Source organism: Manis pentadactyla, chromosome 1 (genome assembly GCF_030020395.1).
Source record: "Manis pentadactyla isolate mManPen7 chromosome 1, mManPen7.hap1, whole genome shotgun sequence".
Classification (NCBI taxonomy): Eukaryota; Metazoa; Chordata; class Mammalia; order Pholidota; family Manidae; genus Manis; species Manis pentadactyla.
The window spans coordinates 35,472,950-35,487,877 of record NC_080019.1 but is presented as its reverse complement, the minus strand read 5'-3'; the positions used below and the strand labels follow the sequence as shown (position 1 = coordinate 35,487,877).

At 35.1% G+C, this 14,928-nt stretch overlaps 1 protein-coding gene across 1 annotated transcript in view; it reads left to right on the top strand.

Moving 5' to 3' along the window:
• The window catches only part of FSTL5 (follistatin like 5), an 856,022-nt gene that overhangs the window by 288,636 nt on the left and 552,458 nt on the right, over positions 1-14,928 (top strand). The window contains exon 4 of the mRNA XM_036892294.2: positions 11,736-11,984. Coding sequence (XP_036748189.2) covers positions 11,736-11,984 — 249 coding nt within the window. The remainder of the gene's footprint in view (positions 1-11,735; positions 11,985-14,928) is intronic.

Here is a 14,928-nt window from a genome sequence, read left to right as displayed (position 1 = left end):
AACTACTTACAGTGCTATTTACAAAATTATCTTTATTTATAACCACTCTTAGCTCCTTTCTTTATATTCAAAGCTATCCTTCTTGCCTCCTCTCTTTCCTACTCCTACTATACTGCTCCATAAACGGATTTAAGTACAGCTCTCTTTGTCCTGACTCACATTGTTTTCACCTAGACCAGGGTGGTAGCTTCCTAACTTGTGTTGTTTCTTTTCTACCTTCTCCTTAGGATGATTAGAAACTATTAAATACCAGCTTCCACTGCCCCAGTAACACATTCTCATCACAGCCTGCAGGACTGCCCATTGAAATCGTTCCCCTACTTCACTAACCACATCTAACAATCTCAACCGTAATCTCTCATTTAGTAACATTGAATCATCTTGCGCATATATTTGCACACTTGCTGGAAATCTGCTTTTATAATTCTCTTCTCTGCATGACTAATTCTCATGCAGTTCTGGCTTTTCTCTAGAATGCCTTCCAGGGCTCTATTAGATTGGGTTATGTGTGGTAACATAGTACTTTTGAAATAGTGTTCTATTATTTCATCTTTGATCTTTGACCAACTCAAATCATGGATTGAATCTGTGTCCATTAATTCAGGGAACATAAATATGTGAAATGCTTAAAAAAAAAACACCTTTGCTTTAATTCTATACACTTAAGCTAGGGGAAATGAGAGGCTTTTGGAGGAATTAGATATGACAGATTTAAACTGTAGTTGGTGGAGGGGAGGAAGGGGGGATTAAAGGAAATGAATTGATAAGAATAGAGAAAGCGCTTTATGTCCTAAAATCATTTTTATTTAATGTGTACAGAACTTGAATGACCATGGGTTTAGGAACCAGGATTGCATCAGTACTAACTTTTGTGTCCTGAACCTGAGGTCAAGGCTTTATCCCCCAGGCCTTGCTGTTTTATAAATACTGCCCTCCCCACTGCTCCTGATATTGGTCTACATCCTTTAAAGAGAAAAACAAAAGCCTCAAAAATGGCAGAAATTGAAGTTTTCTATGTATTCATAGAAGTGTAGAGTCTCAGATATGGTAATAAATTAATATCTAGGAAGTGCCTGTTTTTTGAAAGTAGTATGTGTTCAATTTTGTTGATAGTGAGGAAGGCCGTGTGATTTGGGAGGGAATGCATATGTAGGAACTCTCTGTACCTTCAAGATATTTTTTTTCCAATTTTTTTATGTGGTAAAATACATAAAACACGAAAACTAGTATCTGAACCATGTTTAAATGTACCGTTCAGTGGTATTAAGCGCATGCGTTTTTGCCGTTCTCCAGAGCGCCTTTCATCTTGCCGAGCTGGACCTCTGCACCCATCAAAGAATAATTCCCCATTGCTCCTTCCCCAGCCTGCCAAGCTTCCATTTCACTTCATATCTGTATGATTTCGACTACTCTAAGAACTCATTATAAGTAGAAAAATGTCATACTTGTCTTTTTGTGATTAGTTTATGGAGCTCTCTGTACCTTATACTCAGTTTTGCTGTAAACCTAAATGTGCTTGAAAAAAAATAGTCTGTTAATGAAAAACAAAATCAACACAGTAAGAACTCGTTTTTATAAAGAAAAAAATTTTTTCCAAAAGAAATTAAGGATATTAAATACTTGATTGAAGTGATTTCAAACTTAAAACTTTAAATTCTGAAAGCAGTATTCTTCTAGCAGTCATTTATTCCTGCAGTTGTAACAGAAATTGGTATGTCTTCTTTTCTTCCTCAATCCATATTAGCCATATGGTTGGTCTGACCCTAGCAATCAGTATTATAATGAATCAGAAGATTATCTTGCCATATCTACTCCTCTAGTATAATGTTTTATCTTCACTCTTACATTTTTATATTGCTATTTAATATTTTTATCTTTGTGTGAAAATATATACATTACTTGAGAATAATCTATCTACTGTTTTAAATTTTAATATTTTTAAAGTTTTGGGTTTATTCCAAAGCCTGAAGTATTTCAAGTCTTAGGGATGAGTTAACATATGTCTTTATTCTCATTGCATAGGCTTATATAAAAATACTTTTCTTTTATGTCTGCTCACATGTCTGCTATTTTCCTATTGTATAGATTAACATCATTCATACAAGAGAGTGGCAGCTAACTCCCAAGCAAAATAAATACTCTTTTTCCTTTTAATATCACTCAAAACTTTTATAGAAATAACAGACTTTAGAATATTTTGCCTTTAATAATCACAGTCATCTAAAAGAAGATCTTAAATATCATATATTCACGTATGATCTGTCTATGTTTGTCTGTGTACCTACTGACCTCTCTGTAGTGTCAAGACATTTTTAGCTGTTAATGCAGACTCCTACTGAGTGAGATTTCTTTGGCTTCCAGCCCATTTCTGTGATCTAAATAAATCACACAGACGATGAAAGTATTTTTATCTGGTAAAGCGTGTAACCATAAGTATTATTCTAAGTTAATAGAGAAAACACAGGTCCTTAAAGGGACTTGGAAAGCATAAAATTGATGATTAGGAAAAAATCTTTCCGGACTTTGTTATCAAGGTCACCAGTCAAGTTGGAAAGAGTTTTGAGAGTGTATCTTGCATTTTCAGTCTTCTGTTGTCATAATTAGAATTACCATACTGCAGTTGAGAACATGAAGAAGTAACTGTTGCTATATTAACAATCTCAAATCATCTAATTTCTTGAAATGACACCTCAAAAATCATTTGCACTGGTAAAAAGTCGTTTTCATTAAATAGAAACTATAATTTGGATGAATGCAATTAAACTGAATCCTTGGTTCTGTTGTGCTTATTGTTTTTCATAGTTACTTCTTTTAAAAATAAACCTAATTGCTGAATTACATGAAGGTGTTTACAGAAGAACAATGGACTGGTCTTAAGATGGGCAAGAAGGTTCCAAATTCACTGAAGTACAGATATGCGGCCATTCAAACTGTCTTTTGAGTAGTTGCACGCTGGGCCAAGTTTCAGTCCAGCAGCCTTGTTTGGACCAACTTCACAGCGTAACAGCAGGAAATACATATTCCTATCAATAAAGGTTGTGAAAGCTCATACTGTGCTCAGTCTTCCATAGGCATTGGAGTATGTACTTGAATGGCCACTTGCCATGGAGTTTGTGGGGACTGAATGTATTTTGTTAGGTTTACAATGTGTAATGGGAAAATGTATTTGGGATTTACTGAAGATTTTCAGTTTTTACCTATGTGGTTAACAAAATGTTACCAAAATATGTAATTATATGAATTTGAGTATTTTTTTAACAGATGTGGGAAATTCTTGTGTAGTGGTTACTCTTGAATACTTTAGGTGTGTTGTTTATTTGGGAAAACACATTTTAACACTTCCATAAATACATCTTAATATACATAACAAAAAATAGGCTATTCTTTATTCATACCAGTGATTTTTTTAAGTCAATATATTCTATATGCCAAATTCATAGTAAATGATAACTCTTAATAATAATAACTATGTTATTAAACACATATCCAAATCAGACACTTTCTGAGAATTATCTCACATAGTCTTCTGAATAACCATATTAGCTTTTGATTATTTTTATTAGCATTTTATTTAAAGTTTAAATAATATAGAATTTCTTCTATATTCTTGTAAGATGGTAAAACTGAGGCTCACTGATTTTAACTTTTTGAAACCACATCTGTAGTGACAGTTGGAATATAAATAAAGGACTCTGATTTTTGTTAACTATTAACATGATACAAAAATTTTAAAAAGACAAAATTTTAGGAAATGTCAGCTTAGAAAATCTAAGTTAAAGGTAATGTTGCATTTTGTATAGCTGAGGATATTTCTAGCATATATTAATATTATTTAAATTAGGGAATTATGAGTATGTATTTGGTGGTTTAATACAGGTAAAGTTTAAATATTAGGTGTTATTGAGAGATCCTACTAAATATATTTCTCCAACATTAATTTTTGTTAGAAATTGTTGTTTTCCAAGCATTCTTAAATAAAGGAATTGTTTGGATGAGAGTCAATAAAAATATAATTCATTAGTTCCTTCTTATTTTACCATTCAAAGATCAGACTCAAAGAGTTTGTAGCCCGGATGAGGTCAGACAAAAATGTAATGGAAAAGCCAAGACTATAATCCCGTTCTCTGACCCAAAATTTGTTGTTCTTTTTAACAAATCAGTTAACATAACATTTTGTACTTTATTCATTCCTATTTTATAATTTATACCTCAAATAACTTGGCATTCTGAATTAATGACGTGTATGTTCCATTATAATCAATAGAGGTAGTTAGCCCATCAATAACTCGTTCTTCCCTCCTTCTGCTGTTACTGTTTTAAATCCAGCATCAGTCTACTTCGTATCTTCTCTATCTCTATATCAGCCTTTTAGACTCCTAACTCATTCCTAGAACATAATCTCAATTGTGACATGATACATTGTCTGTGAGGTCCTTTCTGATGTTTTTCACCTTACTCTTTTTTGTTCCCCTAATTGTACCCCTAAATCTTTGCTCTCTACTGGAACACCTGAAACCCTGCCTTAGCTCCTTTGTAAGCCATTAGAAAAAGTGTCAATGGCTGTTCCTCTTTTTTTCTGTCCCATAGCAACTAATATAGCACCTTGCACATAAAAATAATTACATTTAATTAGAGTTTATTTCAGTTTAGATCCACTCTATATTAAGTACTGCTTGATGAAGCATATATTATATAAATCACCTGTAGAGAATTGCATCATAACTGCGAACTTGAAAGGACTATCTTAGAGTTACATAGAAATATTTGCTTCATGACTTGGTGTCTTTCACCTTTTAAAGTTTCAGCTTTGTTTTAATCAGGAATTTTTGTAATGCTTTGAAGGCACAGAAATTTATAAAATGATGTACTTGTTAAACATACAGCACTCTTTTGCAAAAAAATGTTATTTTATCAAGTTGCAAGATAGTAGGATATCAGTTCTTGATTAAAATTCATTTAGTGTGTTATATGACTGGATGTACTTAAAGAAAATCTTTGACATCTTGATCAGATTAAGTTGATTTACTCTCAGCTGAAACTTAAGCTCAGCATTAGTCATGGATAATTACTGTCAGAAAGGATATGTTCTAGCTATTCATTTACATAATATGAGCTTTCTTTTGGATTGCATATGAATTAATTTACTCTCCTTTAATTTTCGCAGCTACACGCAACACACAGCTTCTAGCTAGTGTAAAATAGTTCATTAACTTTTAGAAAATGGCTGATATCCTAATACAAATCTGTGAAGTGAAGTATAGGCTTTAAGAGAAAAATTTAAGAGGAAGGAGTCTGAGGAAGATACTTACCAACCTAAACATGCCAGAAATGAACTCATTTGGTACAAGAGCATTCCTTCCCCAAAAGGCAATTGTTCTGATTTAGGTAGCTAACTCCATGTGTGACTAAAATGTGAAATGATCGGATTCTCTTGATAAACACTAAATTTGTTCTTTGATAATAAAAACGTAAATAAAAGTCTACTGATAAAACTTAAACTATTTGATATCAAAAAATGTTTTGTTAATAAGATAGTAAGAAAATAAAGAAAATATAAGATACAAAATTATACAAAATACAACTATGTGAGTCAAATTCCTATGTTATAATGACAGCCCCAGTTTGGACCCTATAAATGTTAGATCACCAATTGGCATAAGTATTCTTTTAGAGATGAAGAAAAAGATTTTCCAAATTGAAATCCATTTTTATATTATAGTTTTAATTGACATAATTTTAGATTTTTTTGAATGTATTGAACTGTACATTAAAAAGCAATAATGCAAAAATAGAAAAATTTTCCCTGTGTCATATCCACCTTGTTAATCTGTTGTGATCATTCTTCCACATTTTTTTTTCGTGGTTTCTTTACAAATACTTGCATTGTTATGTATAGTTTTAAGCATAGTATAAATTTCTTGTCTTTTCCACTTTAAAGTATTTCATAATTGTTTATCTAATCTTTTTCTTTTTTTTCTTTTGGTATGATTAATGTACAATTAAATGAGCAACATTATGCTTACTAGATTCCCCCCATTATCAAGTCGCCCCCACATACCCCATTATAGTCACTATCCATCAGCATAGGAAGATGCTATAGAGTCACTACTTGTCTTCTCTGTGTTATACTGCCTTCCCTGTATGCCACCCCACAACATTATGTGTGCTAATCATAATACCCCTTATTTTCCCTTATCCCTCCCTTCCCACCCATCCTCCCCAGTTCCTTTCCCTTTGATAACGGTTGGTCCATTCTTAGGTTCTGTGAGTCTGCTGCTGTTTTGTTCTTTCAGTTTTTTGCTTTGTTCTTAATGCTTCACAGATGAGTGAAATCATTTGGTACTTGTCTTCTCCACCTGGCTTATTTCACTGAGCATAATACCCTCTAGCTCCATCCATGTTGTTGCAAATGGTAGGATCTGTTTTCTTCTTATGGCTGAATAATATTCCCTCCATTGTCAAGTCCCCCCCACATACCCCATTACAGTCACTATCCATCAGCATAGTAAGATGCTATAGAGTCACTACTCGTCTTCTCTGTGTTATACCGCCTTCCCTGTATGCCACCCCACAACATTATGTGTGCTAATCATAATACCCCTTATTTTCCCTTATCCCTCCCTTCCCTCCTATAGGTGTATATGTACCACATCTTCTTTATCCATTCATCTACTGATGGACACTTAGGTTGTTTCCGTATTTTGGCTATTGTAAAAAGTGCTGCGATAAACATAGGGGTGCATATGTCTTTCTGAATCTAAGTAGTTGTATTCTTTGGGTAATTCCAAGGAGTGGGATTCGCAGGTCAAGTGGTATTTCTATTTTTAGTTTTTTGAGGAACCTCCATACTGCTTTCCTCATGGTTTAACTAATTTACGTTCCCACCAGCAGTGTAGGAGGGTTCCCCTTTCTGCATATCCTGGTCAACATTTGTTGTTGTTTGTCTTTTGGATGGTGGCGAACCTTACTGGTGTGAGGTGATATCTCATTGTGGTTTGAATTTGCATTTCTCTGATGACTAGCGATTTGGAGCACCTTTTCATGTGCCTGTTTGCCATCTGAATTTCTTCTTCAGAGAAGTGTCTGTTCAGCTTCTCTGCCCATTTTTTAATTGGCTTATTTGCTTTTTGTTTGTTTAGGTGCATGAGCTCTTTATATAATTTGGTTGTCAACCCCTTATTGGATATATCGTTTATGAATATATTCTCCCATACTGTAGGATGTCTTTTGTTCTACTGATGGTGTCCTTTGCTGTACAGAAGCTTTTTAGTTTGATGTAGTCCCACTTGTTCATTTTTGCTTTTGTTTCCCTTGCCTGGGGAGATATGTTCATGAAGAATTTGCTCATATTTATGTCCAGGAGATTTTTGCCTATGTTTTATTCTGAGAGTTTTATGGTTTCATGACTTACATTCAGGTCTTTGATCCATTTTGAGTTTATTTTTGTGTATGGGGTTAGACGGTAAATCAGTTTCATTCTTTTGCTTGTAGCTGTCCAGTTTTGCTGACACCAGCTGTTGAAGAGGCTGTCATTTCCCCACTGTATATCCATGGCTCCTTTATTGTATATAAATTGATCATATATGCTTGGGTTTATATCTGGGCTCTCTATTCTGTTCTGCTGGTCTGTGGCTCTGTTCTTGTGGCAGTACCAAATTGTTTTGATTACAGTGGCTTTGTAGTAGAGTTTGAAGTTGGGGAGCATAATCCCCCCAGCTCTGTTCTTCCATCTCAGGATTGCTGTGGCTATTTGGGGTCTTTTGTGGTTCCATATGAATTTTAGAACTATTTTTTCTAAATAGTTCTATTGAAGAATGCTTTTGGTATTTTGATGGGGATTGCACTGTATCTGTAGATTGCTTTGGGTAGGATGGCCATTTTGAGAATATTTATTCTTCCTGTACATGAGCATGAGATGTATTTCCATTTATTGGTGTCTTCTTTAATATCTTTCATGAGTGTCTTGTAGTATTCAGGGTATAGGTCTTTCACTTCCTTCATTAGGTGTCCTAGGTATTTTATTCTTATTGGTGCAGTTGTAAATTGAGTTGTTTTCCTGATTTCTCTTTCTGCTAGTTTTTTGTTAGTATGTAGGAATACAACAGGTTTCTGTGTATTCATTTTGTATCCTGCTACTTTGCTGAATTTAGTTATTAGTTATCTCTCTCTGGCTGCTTTTAATAGTCTGTCCTTATCCTTGATCTTTGCCATTTTAATTACTATATGTCTTGTTGTTTTCTTCCATGGGTCCCTTGTTTTCAGAGATCTGTGCACCTCCATGGCCTGAGAGACTATTTCCTTCCCAAGATTGGGGAAGTTTTCAGCAATTACCTCCTCAATGACACTTTCTGTCCATTTTTCTCTCTCTTCTTCTTCTGGTACCCCTATAATGAGAATATTGTTCCGTTTGAATTGGTCACACAGTTCTGTCAATATTCTTTCATTCTTAGAGATCTTTTTATCTCTCTGTGCCTCAGCTTCTTTGTATTCCTCTTCTCTAATTTCTATTCCATTTACTGTCTCTTCTACTGCATCCAATCTGCTTTTAAATCCCTCCATTGTATGCTTAATTTCAGATAAGGAATTTCTTAATGATTGAATCTCCATCTTAAATTCATTCCTGAGTTCTTGAATATTTTTCTGTACCTCCATAAGCATGTTTATGACTTTTATTTTGAACCCTCTTTCGGGAAGATTGGTGAGTTCACTATCATTTGGCCCTTTTTCAGGGGTCTGCGAGATTTTGGTCTGAACCCATGCTCTTTTGACATTTCATATTTCTGTGTTTTTCCCTCTAGTGCCTGTAAGCTCCAGTCTCTGGAGCTGCTCATCCCCTAGAGTGAGGTTGGGGTCATAGGGGAGTGGCGCTCATGCATGGGGGCAGGAAAGAGCTGTTTCCTGCTTTCTGGCTGCAGTGTCTGTCTCTAGTGTCAGAGCCAGTGGGCCGAGCACACAGGTGTGAGCCTCTGTGCTTGGCGTCTTCTGCTGTTGGAGGCAGGGCCTCCCTCTGGCTGGCCTGATGCCAGTACAGTGACTGCCAGTTTGCAAGCTGGTGCTGGCAGGCCAGGAGGGAGGCACAGCAGGCTGCATGTCACAGAGGGGGGCCTCAGAGCTGAGTAGCCAGCCACGGAAATGGAGCACCTGAAGCTCCTCAAAGTTCCCAACCTGCTGGGTATAGCGCGCCCAGACAACCTTGTCCAGCTCTCCCCTCCCCTGCGCAGCAAGCTCCGTGCAAACCCCGACCTTTCAGCAGCCGTGTTGCAGCTAGGAAGCCTCTCAGACCACCTGCCTTTCCTTTGACACAAGCGGCCGGGTGTGGATCCCCATCCACCACAAACAGTCAAAACCTCAGTCTCTCAGGCACTCCGCCTGTCCCAGCTCCCCAGCCTCCAGGGCACCACACAATGCAGGTTTCTCCTCGCAAAGCAGACCTCCAGGGCGAGGTGTTCAGCAGTCTTAGGCCTCCACCGCCCCCCGCTCCGTTTCTCTTCCTCCCGCCCATGAGCTGGGGTAGGGGAAGGGCCTGGGTCCCGTCGGGTCAAGGCTTTGGTACGTTACCCTGCTCCGTGAGGTCTGCTCTGTTTTCATGAGGTCTGCGTGCAGTGTGGTGAAGCCTTCCCTCCTGTTGCTGTTTCAAAGTGAGTTGTATTGACTATATTTTCGTACTGTATGTGCTTTTAGGAGAAGTTCTCTGTCTCACCTGTCATGCTGCCATCTTGAATCTGCTATCCTCTCTTGTCAATTTTGGTCATGGCTGTAGTAAGAGTCATACAGGAGGATTTTCCAGATATTCACCATCCCCTTTCAACAGAATTACTCCCAGTAGGCTGTCTAGAAAATCTAGTCTTTTTCTTTGTTATTTAATTACAATCTTGATTTCAATAAATCAAAGGCTCTAAAATATTCCCAGAAACAGAGTTCCTCATCAGCATCTGTGAACTTAGAAATATAAATTGGGGCTATAACCCAAATCAACTGAGTCAGAAACTCTGAGGAGAAGTGGAAGCAGAATCTATGTTGTAACATACTCTCTAGGCCATTCTAATGCATGCCAAACTTCAGGATTTGCTGCATTAAATATATTTTCCAAAATTTACTAAAACATTTCATTGAGTTATCATTTAAAATCACACCATGCTGGAAAACTTTGTTCAATAAATTATAATATCTTTTTCTTATTTTTTGTTTTAAATTTTATAGAATGCTTTATCAGTCACTGTATTTTGTTATCAAAGAACAAAATATTTTATTAAATGTTTTCAAGAAGATTTGTTCCAATTTATACTCCTATCAAAAAATAAAAATTAGCTTTTTAAATTATGCCATTGATAGTATTGGTCTTTTCATTTTTTTTTTTAATTTTGCAAAATTCTTCTTGGAAATCTGCATATGAAGACAAAAGTACTGCATGGGCTTCATTTAAAAATCAAAATTGATTCTTGAAATACTTTTTCATTTGCATATATCTGTCATGAAAAGCAGTTTCTGAAAAGATAGTAATAATAATAACTAACAATTTAAATGAAGTTTTATATGTGCCAAGCCCATTAATCTTGGTAACTTATGAGGACATGCTATTATCATTATTTCACAAATGAGGAAATTGAGTGACTGGTGTTCTCGGTACTCACTCAAAGTCCTGAAGCTTGCAACTGCTGGTGCACTGATTTAAACTTCAGCTCAGAATCTATTTTCTTATTCATTATGATGTCCTTATGCAGAGAGATGGTTTTAAATCAACAAGCTGGAAATGCACAATTAGTCTCTAAGAAAATTACTGTAATTTTTTTATCTTTTCTGCAATATATAGTTGTCAGTGATGAAATTTATATATATATATACACACACAGGCACATATATATAATGCATGTATATATGTACATACATATCTGTGTATGCATATGTATTATATATGTATGTGTATATCTGTCCCTATCTCTCTATATATAAAGAGATTGATAGATATGGATGTAGTTTATATATCTGCCTTCTTCCTATAAGAGCATAGGATTGAAGTTGTTTGGTTGTGTTTTAGTGTAATACTGTTGGATCCACCTATATTTTTGTGATGCCAATGGAGATTGTTAGACTGAATAAGGAACAGGAAAATCAAATGCTGACTGTCAGGTGGAAAAGGTCAAAACATGAAAGGATCAGCTTATCAGACTCCACCAAGAAGTTTTTAGGACACAATTATTTTCCATTCCTATCTTCTCCTACTTCCTGTCTTATATACGAATGTGTTACTTCTCCTATCCTGAATTCTGTTAACTTAAGAATTGACATTTGTTAAACATTTACTATTTGCTCAGGATGTGCTTTCTGTGGATAATTACATGTAATATTTTGTAAACTCTAGGATGTGTCTTTACCATTATCTCCATATTACATATGGGATGACTTGGCACAAAGGATTTATTTACTCAAGGACATGAAGCTAATGAATAGTAGAGTCAGGATTTGAACTCAGTGGTTTAACTTTAGAGACCTTGTCTTTAAGGACTCCACTACTCACAGGGAGGGAAAGGGAGCTCAAGCACAGGCGGGGAAGAAGGGAAGAATGTTGAGCAAACTTTAGAAAGGCCATCTGCCAATTCTGAGTCCCTCTTCTACTGACAACACCAGAACACTGATTATACTAATTACTTTCAGATGTGTTCTTTCATTTGAAACTTGGACATACATGAATTATTTGGACATATGAATCCAAATGATTTTCTGTTCTTTTTCTTCAGGATTCTTGATTCAGGATGGCTCGCTGGGATCTTGTGAAAATAAATACTGTGGTTTGGGAAGGCACTGTGTTATCAGCAGAGAGACAGGGCAAGCAGAATGCACTTGCATGGATCTTTGCAAACGGCACTACAAACCTGTGTGTGGATCTGACGGAGAATTCTATGAAAACCACTGTGAAGTGCATAGAGCCGCTTGCCTGAAGAAGCAGAAGATCGCCATTGTTCACAGTGAAGACTGCTTCTTCAAAGGTACATGCAGGGGGATCCTAAAGTGTCACCTTCCTCTGTTTCTTTCCTCTTCTCAACTAGTGCCTGTAAGTTTAAATTCTAGTATGGTTTTACATCAGCAAGTGTTTTAAAAGGAAAAGGGAGAAAATGTAAGCTTAATTACATCCATAAGCAGCAAGTATATAGAATTTACACAGATACTATTTTGAATCTCAATTATGAGAACAAAGTTGGCCAAAATATGATTCAGAAGCTTACAGCATTGCACCATATGGCTTCCCAATCATGGCCATCATCTTAGGACACAGAGTAGCCAATTCAGTCAACAGGCCAAATCCACCCAGCGAAAAGCACCTGCAGTGAAACTGAAGGAATAGTGAATGCCAAGCCATGCTGTGATAGCATCTAATTTCTTTCTGATTAAAAAAGATGGTTTTAGTTTGCAACAGATAACTCAAATTATATGGAGCCAGTAAATGCCCGCTGAAATAGCTACAATGATCTCCTACTAAACTCAGTGAGTAAATCTGAGAAGACAATAATTTAAAATTTTAAAACATTGGTGTTTACTTTCATGGTACTCAAAATCATTGGTCATTGTTTATGGAAAATTACTGCTGAATTAGTAACAAATTATTTAAATGTATTACATAAACAAGTCATTAAATATCTCTAATGTTTATTTACAAACATTTCTTATTTATTTGTTTATGCTAGAGAGAATACTTGCATATTAATAGTCATAAGCCAGACTGAAACTCTAAAGAGCTAAATATATAGAACTTCTACCATTTGAATAGGTCAGCAATTAACCTGATTTCTAATCTTCGATTATTTCTACATCCCAATTTCTCAGAATGCTCCAGAGGTATACTTACACCAAAAATCTTGTGTGATATTTTCATTTTTAGCTTAAATTTATGCCTGAAGTATAATGTACTTCAGTGAACTACCAATTAAGGTAAATGACTAAACATTTTCTCCTTCCAAACTTGGTAGAATGAGTAAGTATTATTTTCAAGGTAATAAAAAATGTTACACAAAGCTTTTCAAATGAGCTAAGATTTATTTAGTACTCTGTAGTCATTGCAGCTCTTACAAGCCCTTTGATGTAGTCAAAACAAAATTATAAGAATGGTTTCCTTACCGTAGTGAACTGTATGCACCTTGAGCAAGTGTACAGAGAATTTTGTGGTACTTGGTTCTCCTTTATTACAGGAAGAATAGCAGATGCTCTGGTTTCAAGTTTAGTTTATTCCCCCCTCTTCTAGGCTGTTTTACAAATAGCTAGACTGGATTCTATTAACATTGTGCTTTAAGACTCATAAAAAAAAAGTATTTTTATCTGTCATTTTGGCCTAAGATGGTACAGAGGAAATTTTGCTATGCCACTGATGCAAATCATGAAATGTTATAAATAATATTCTATTAGTTAATTTAGAGTTATATTCTCAAGCTGAAATTTTGTCCAGCGGACATCCTACAATTGATTATATGGAAATATATGATTTTAAGTATCATGTGGGATATAACATCTGGTGTATTTAATGGTCTGTTTTATTGCTGGATGCTTAGGCATAATGCAGCTAATGTGTAAATCAGCATGGACATAGATGAACTATATATAGTTAGGATGTTGTACTCCTTATGTTCATAAAACAATGGTTAGAAAAAAATTTTTGTCCTTCAGACTTATACTAAGCATATATATTAGATATGGGTTATTTCAAAATACTTTTCCATCATATATAGTATTAAAATCTCATGTATAGCACCTGGGGTAGTTGTCAAGACTCAGCACATTCTCCAGGTCTCAGAGTCTATGGATCTTCTGTTTGTTTCTTTGTTTTGTTGTTTTGCCTAATATATATTAGGTACATATATACAAATAAGTATAAGAATATATTTTATGATATGTATATATATATGTACAATTACAGAAATTTATTTCATCAAAAAAGAAGTGAGTAATATAGAACTAAACAATAAATTATTTCTTTTTTTCATTAGTGCAAAATTGGCCAAGCTTTGGACATTAAAGAAAATTCTGTATAGCTTAAGGCCTGACATTTCTGTGATGGTGAAAATTAATCCTTTTTATTATTAATTATATTTCCTGTGGAATTTCAGCAATTTATATTGTTTCCAATAATGGGCCAAAAGAAGAAGAAAATCAAAATATTAGGTTTAAGAACTGCTAAAATACTTACTTAAAAAAATCAATGTCACATTGCCATTTTAAAGCAAAAAATTTACTTAAAAAATATATGACTCCTCAAGAACAAAAAGTGGTTTATGTCATAAAAAAGTTGATAGCCAGAAAATATATGGATAATTTTAATAATCAAGCTTCACATAAAACCAAGTGAAATAGCGTACTACTAGACTTTTCAAAAGGGAATAACTGCAGCCCAGAACTTTAACATTCATATGTTTCAAATGAAGTTTAGAGAAATCCTCTTCAGGTTAGATTCCTTTGTGAATAATCAGTTAGAACAAGTGTGACAGTTAACTTTAAACATTTTTGGTGTATTCCAAATAAATTGCTAATGTACATGCTTAGAGGATAAAGAGCAAGAGAGAGAGAAATTTTTTAAAAATCTCATGTCACTTCTTTAAAATGTAACAGCTTGAAATGTTAGGAAGTGAAGTGAATTATAATAAATGAATTTAGTATCTTACATACAGAACTTAATGCCACGCTGTTCATCGTCTCATGGAGCTCAGCCTGTGTTCCAGCTTTGTTAGAGAGGCCTAGAGGTGGGACTCTGAGTGCCTGCAGTAGAACCAGGGCATTTGGGCTCAACGGGTGTTTATGAATAAATGGTAACTCATAAGAATACCATAACCAGAAAAGAGAGATTGCTATGTAGTCTCAAAGTGTGTCTACCTAAAAGGTTCAAGGTCAAAAGATAGAGGAGTTATTACCCTGTGAGGAAAAAATACTGAAGAGCAATCTCTCTTT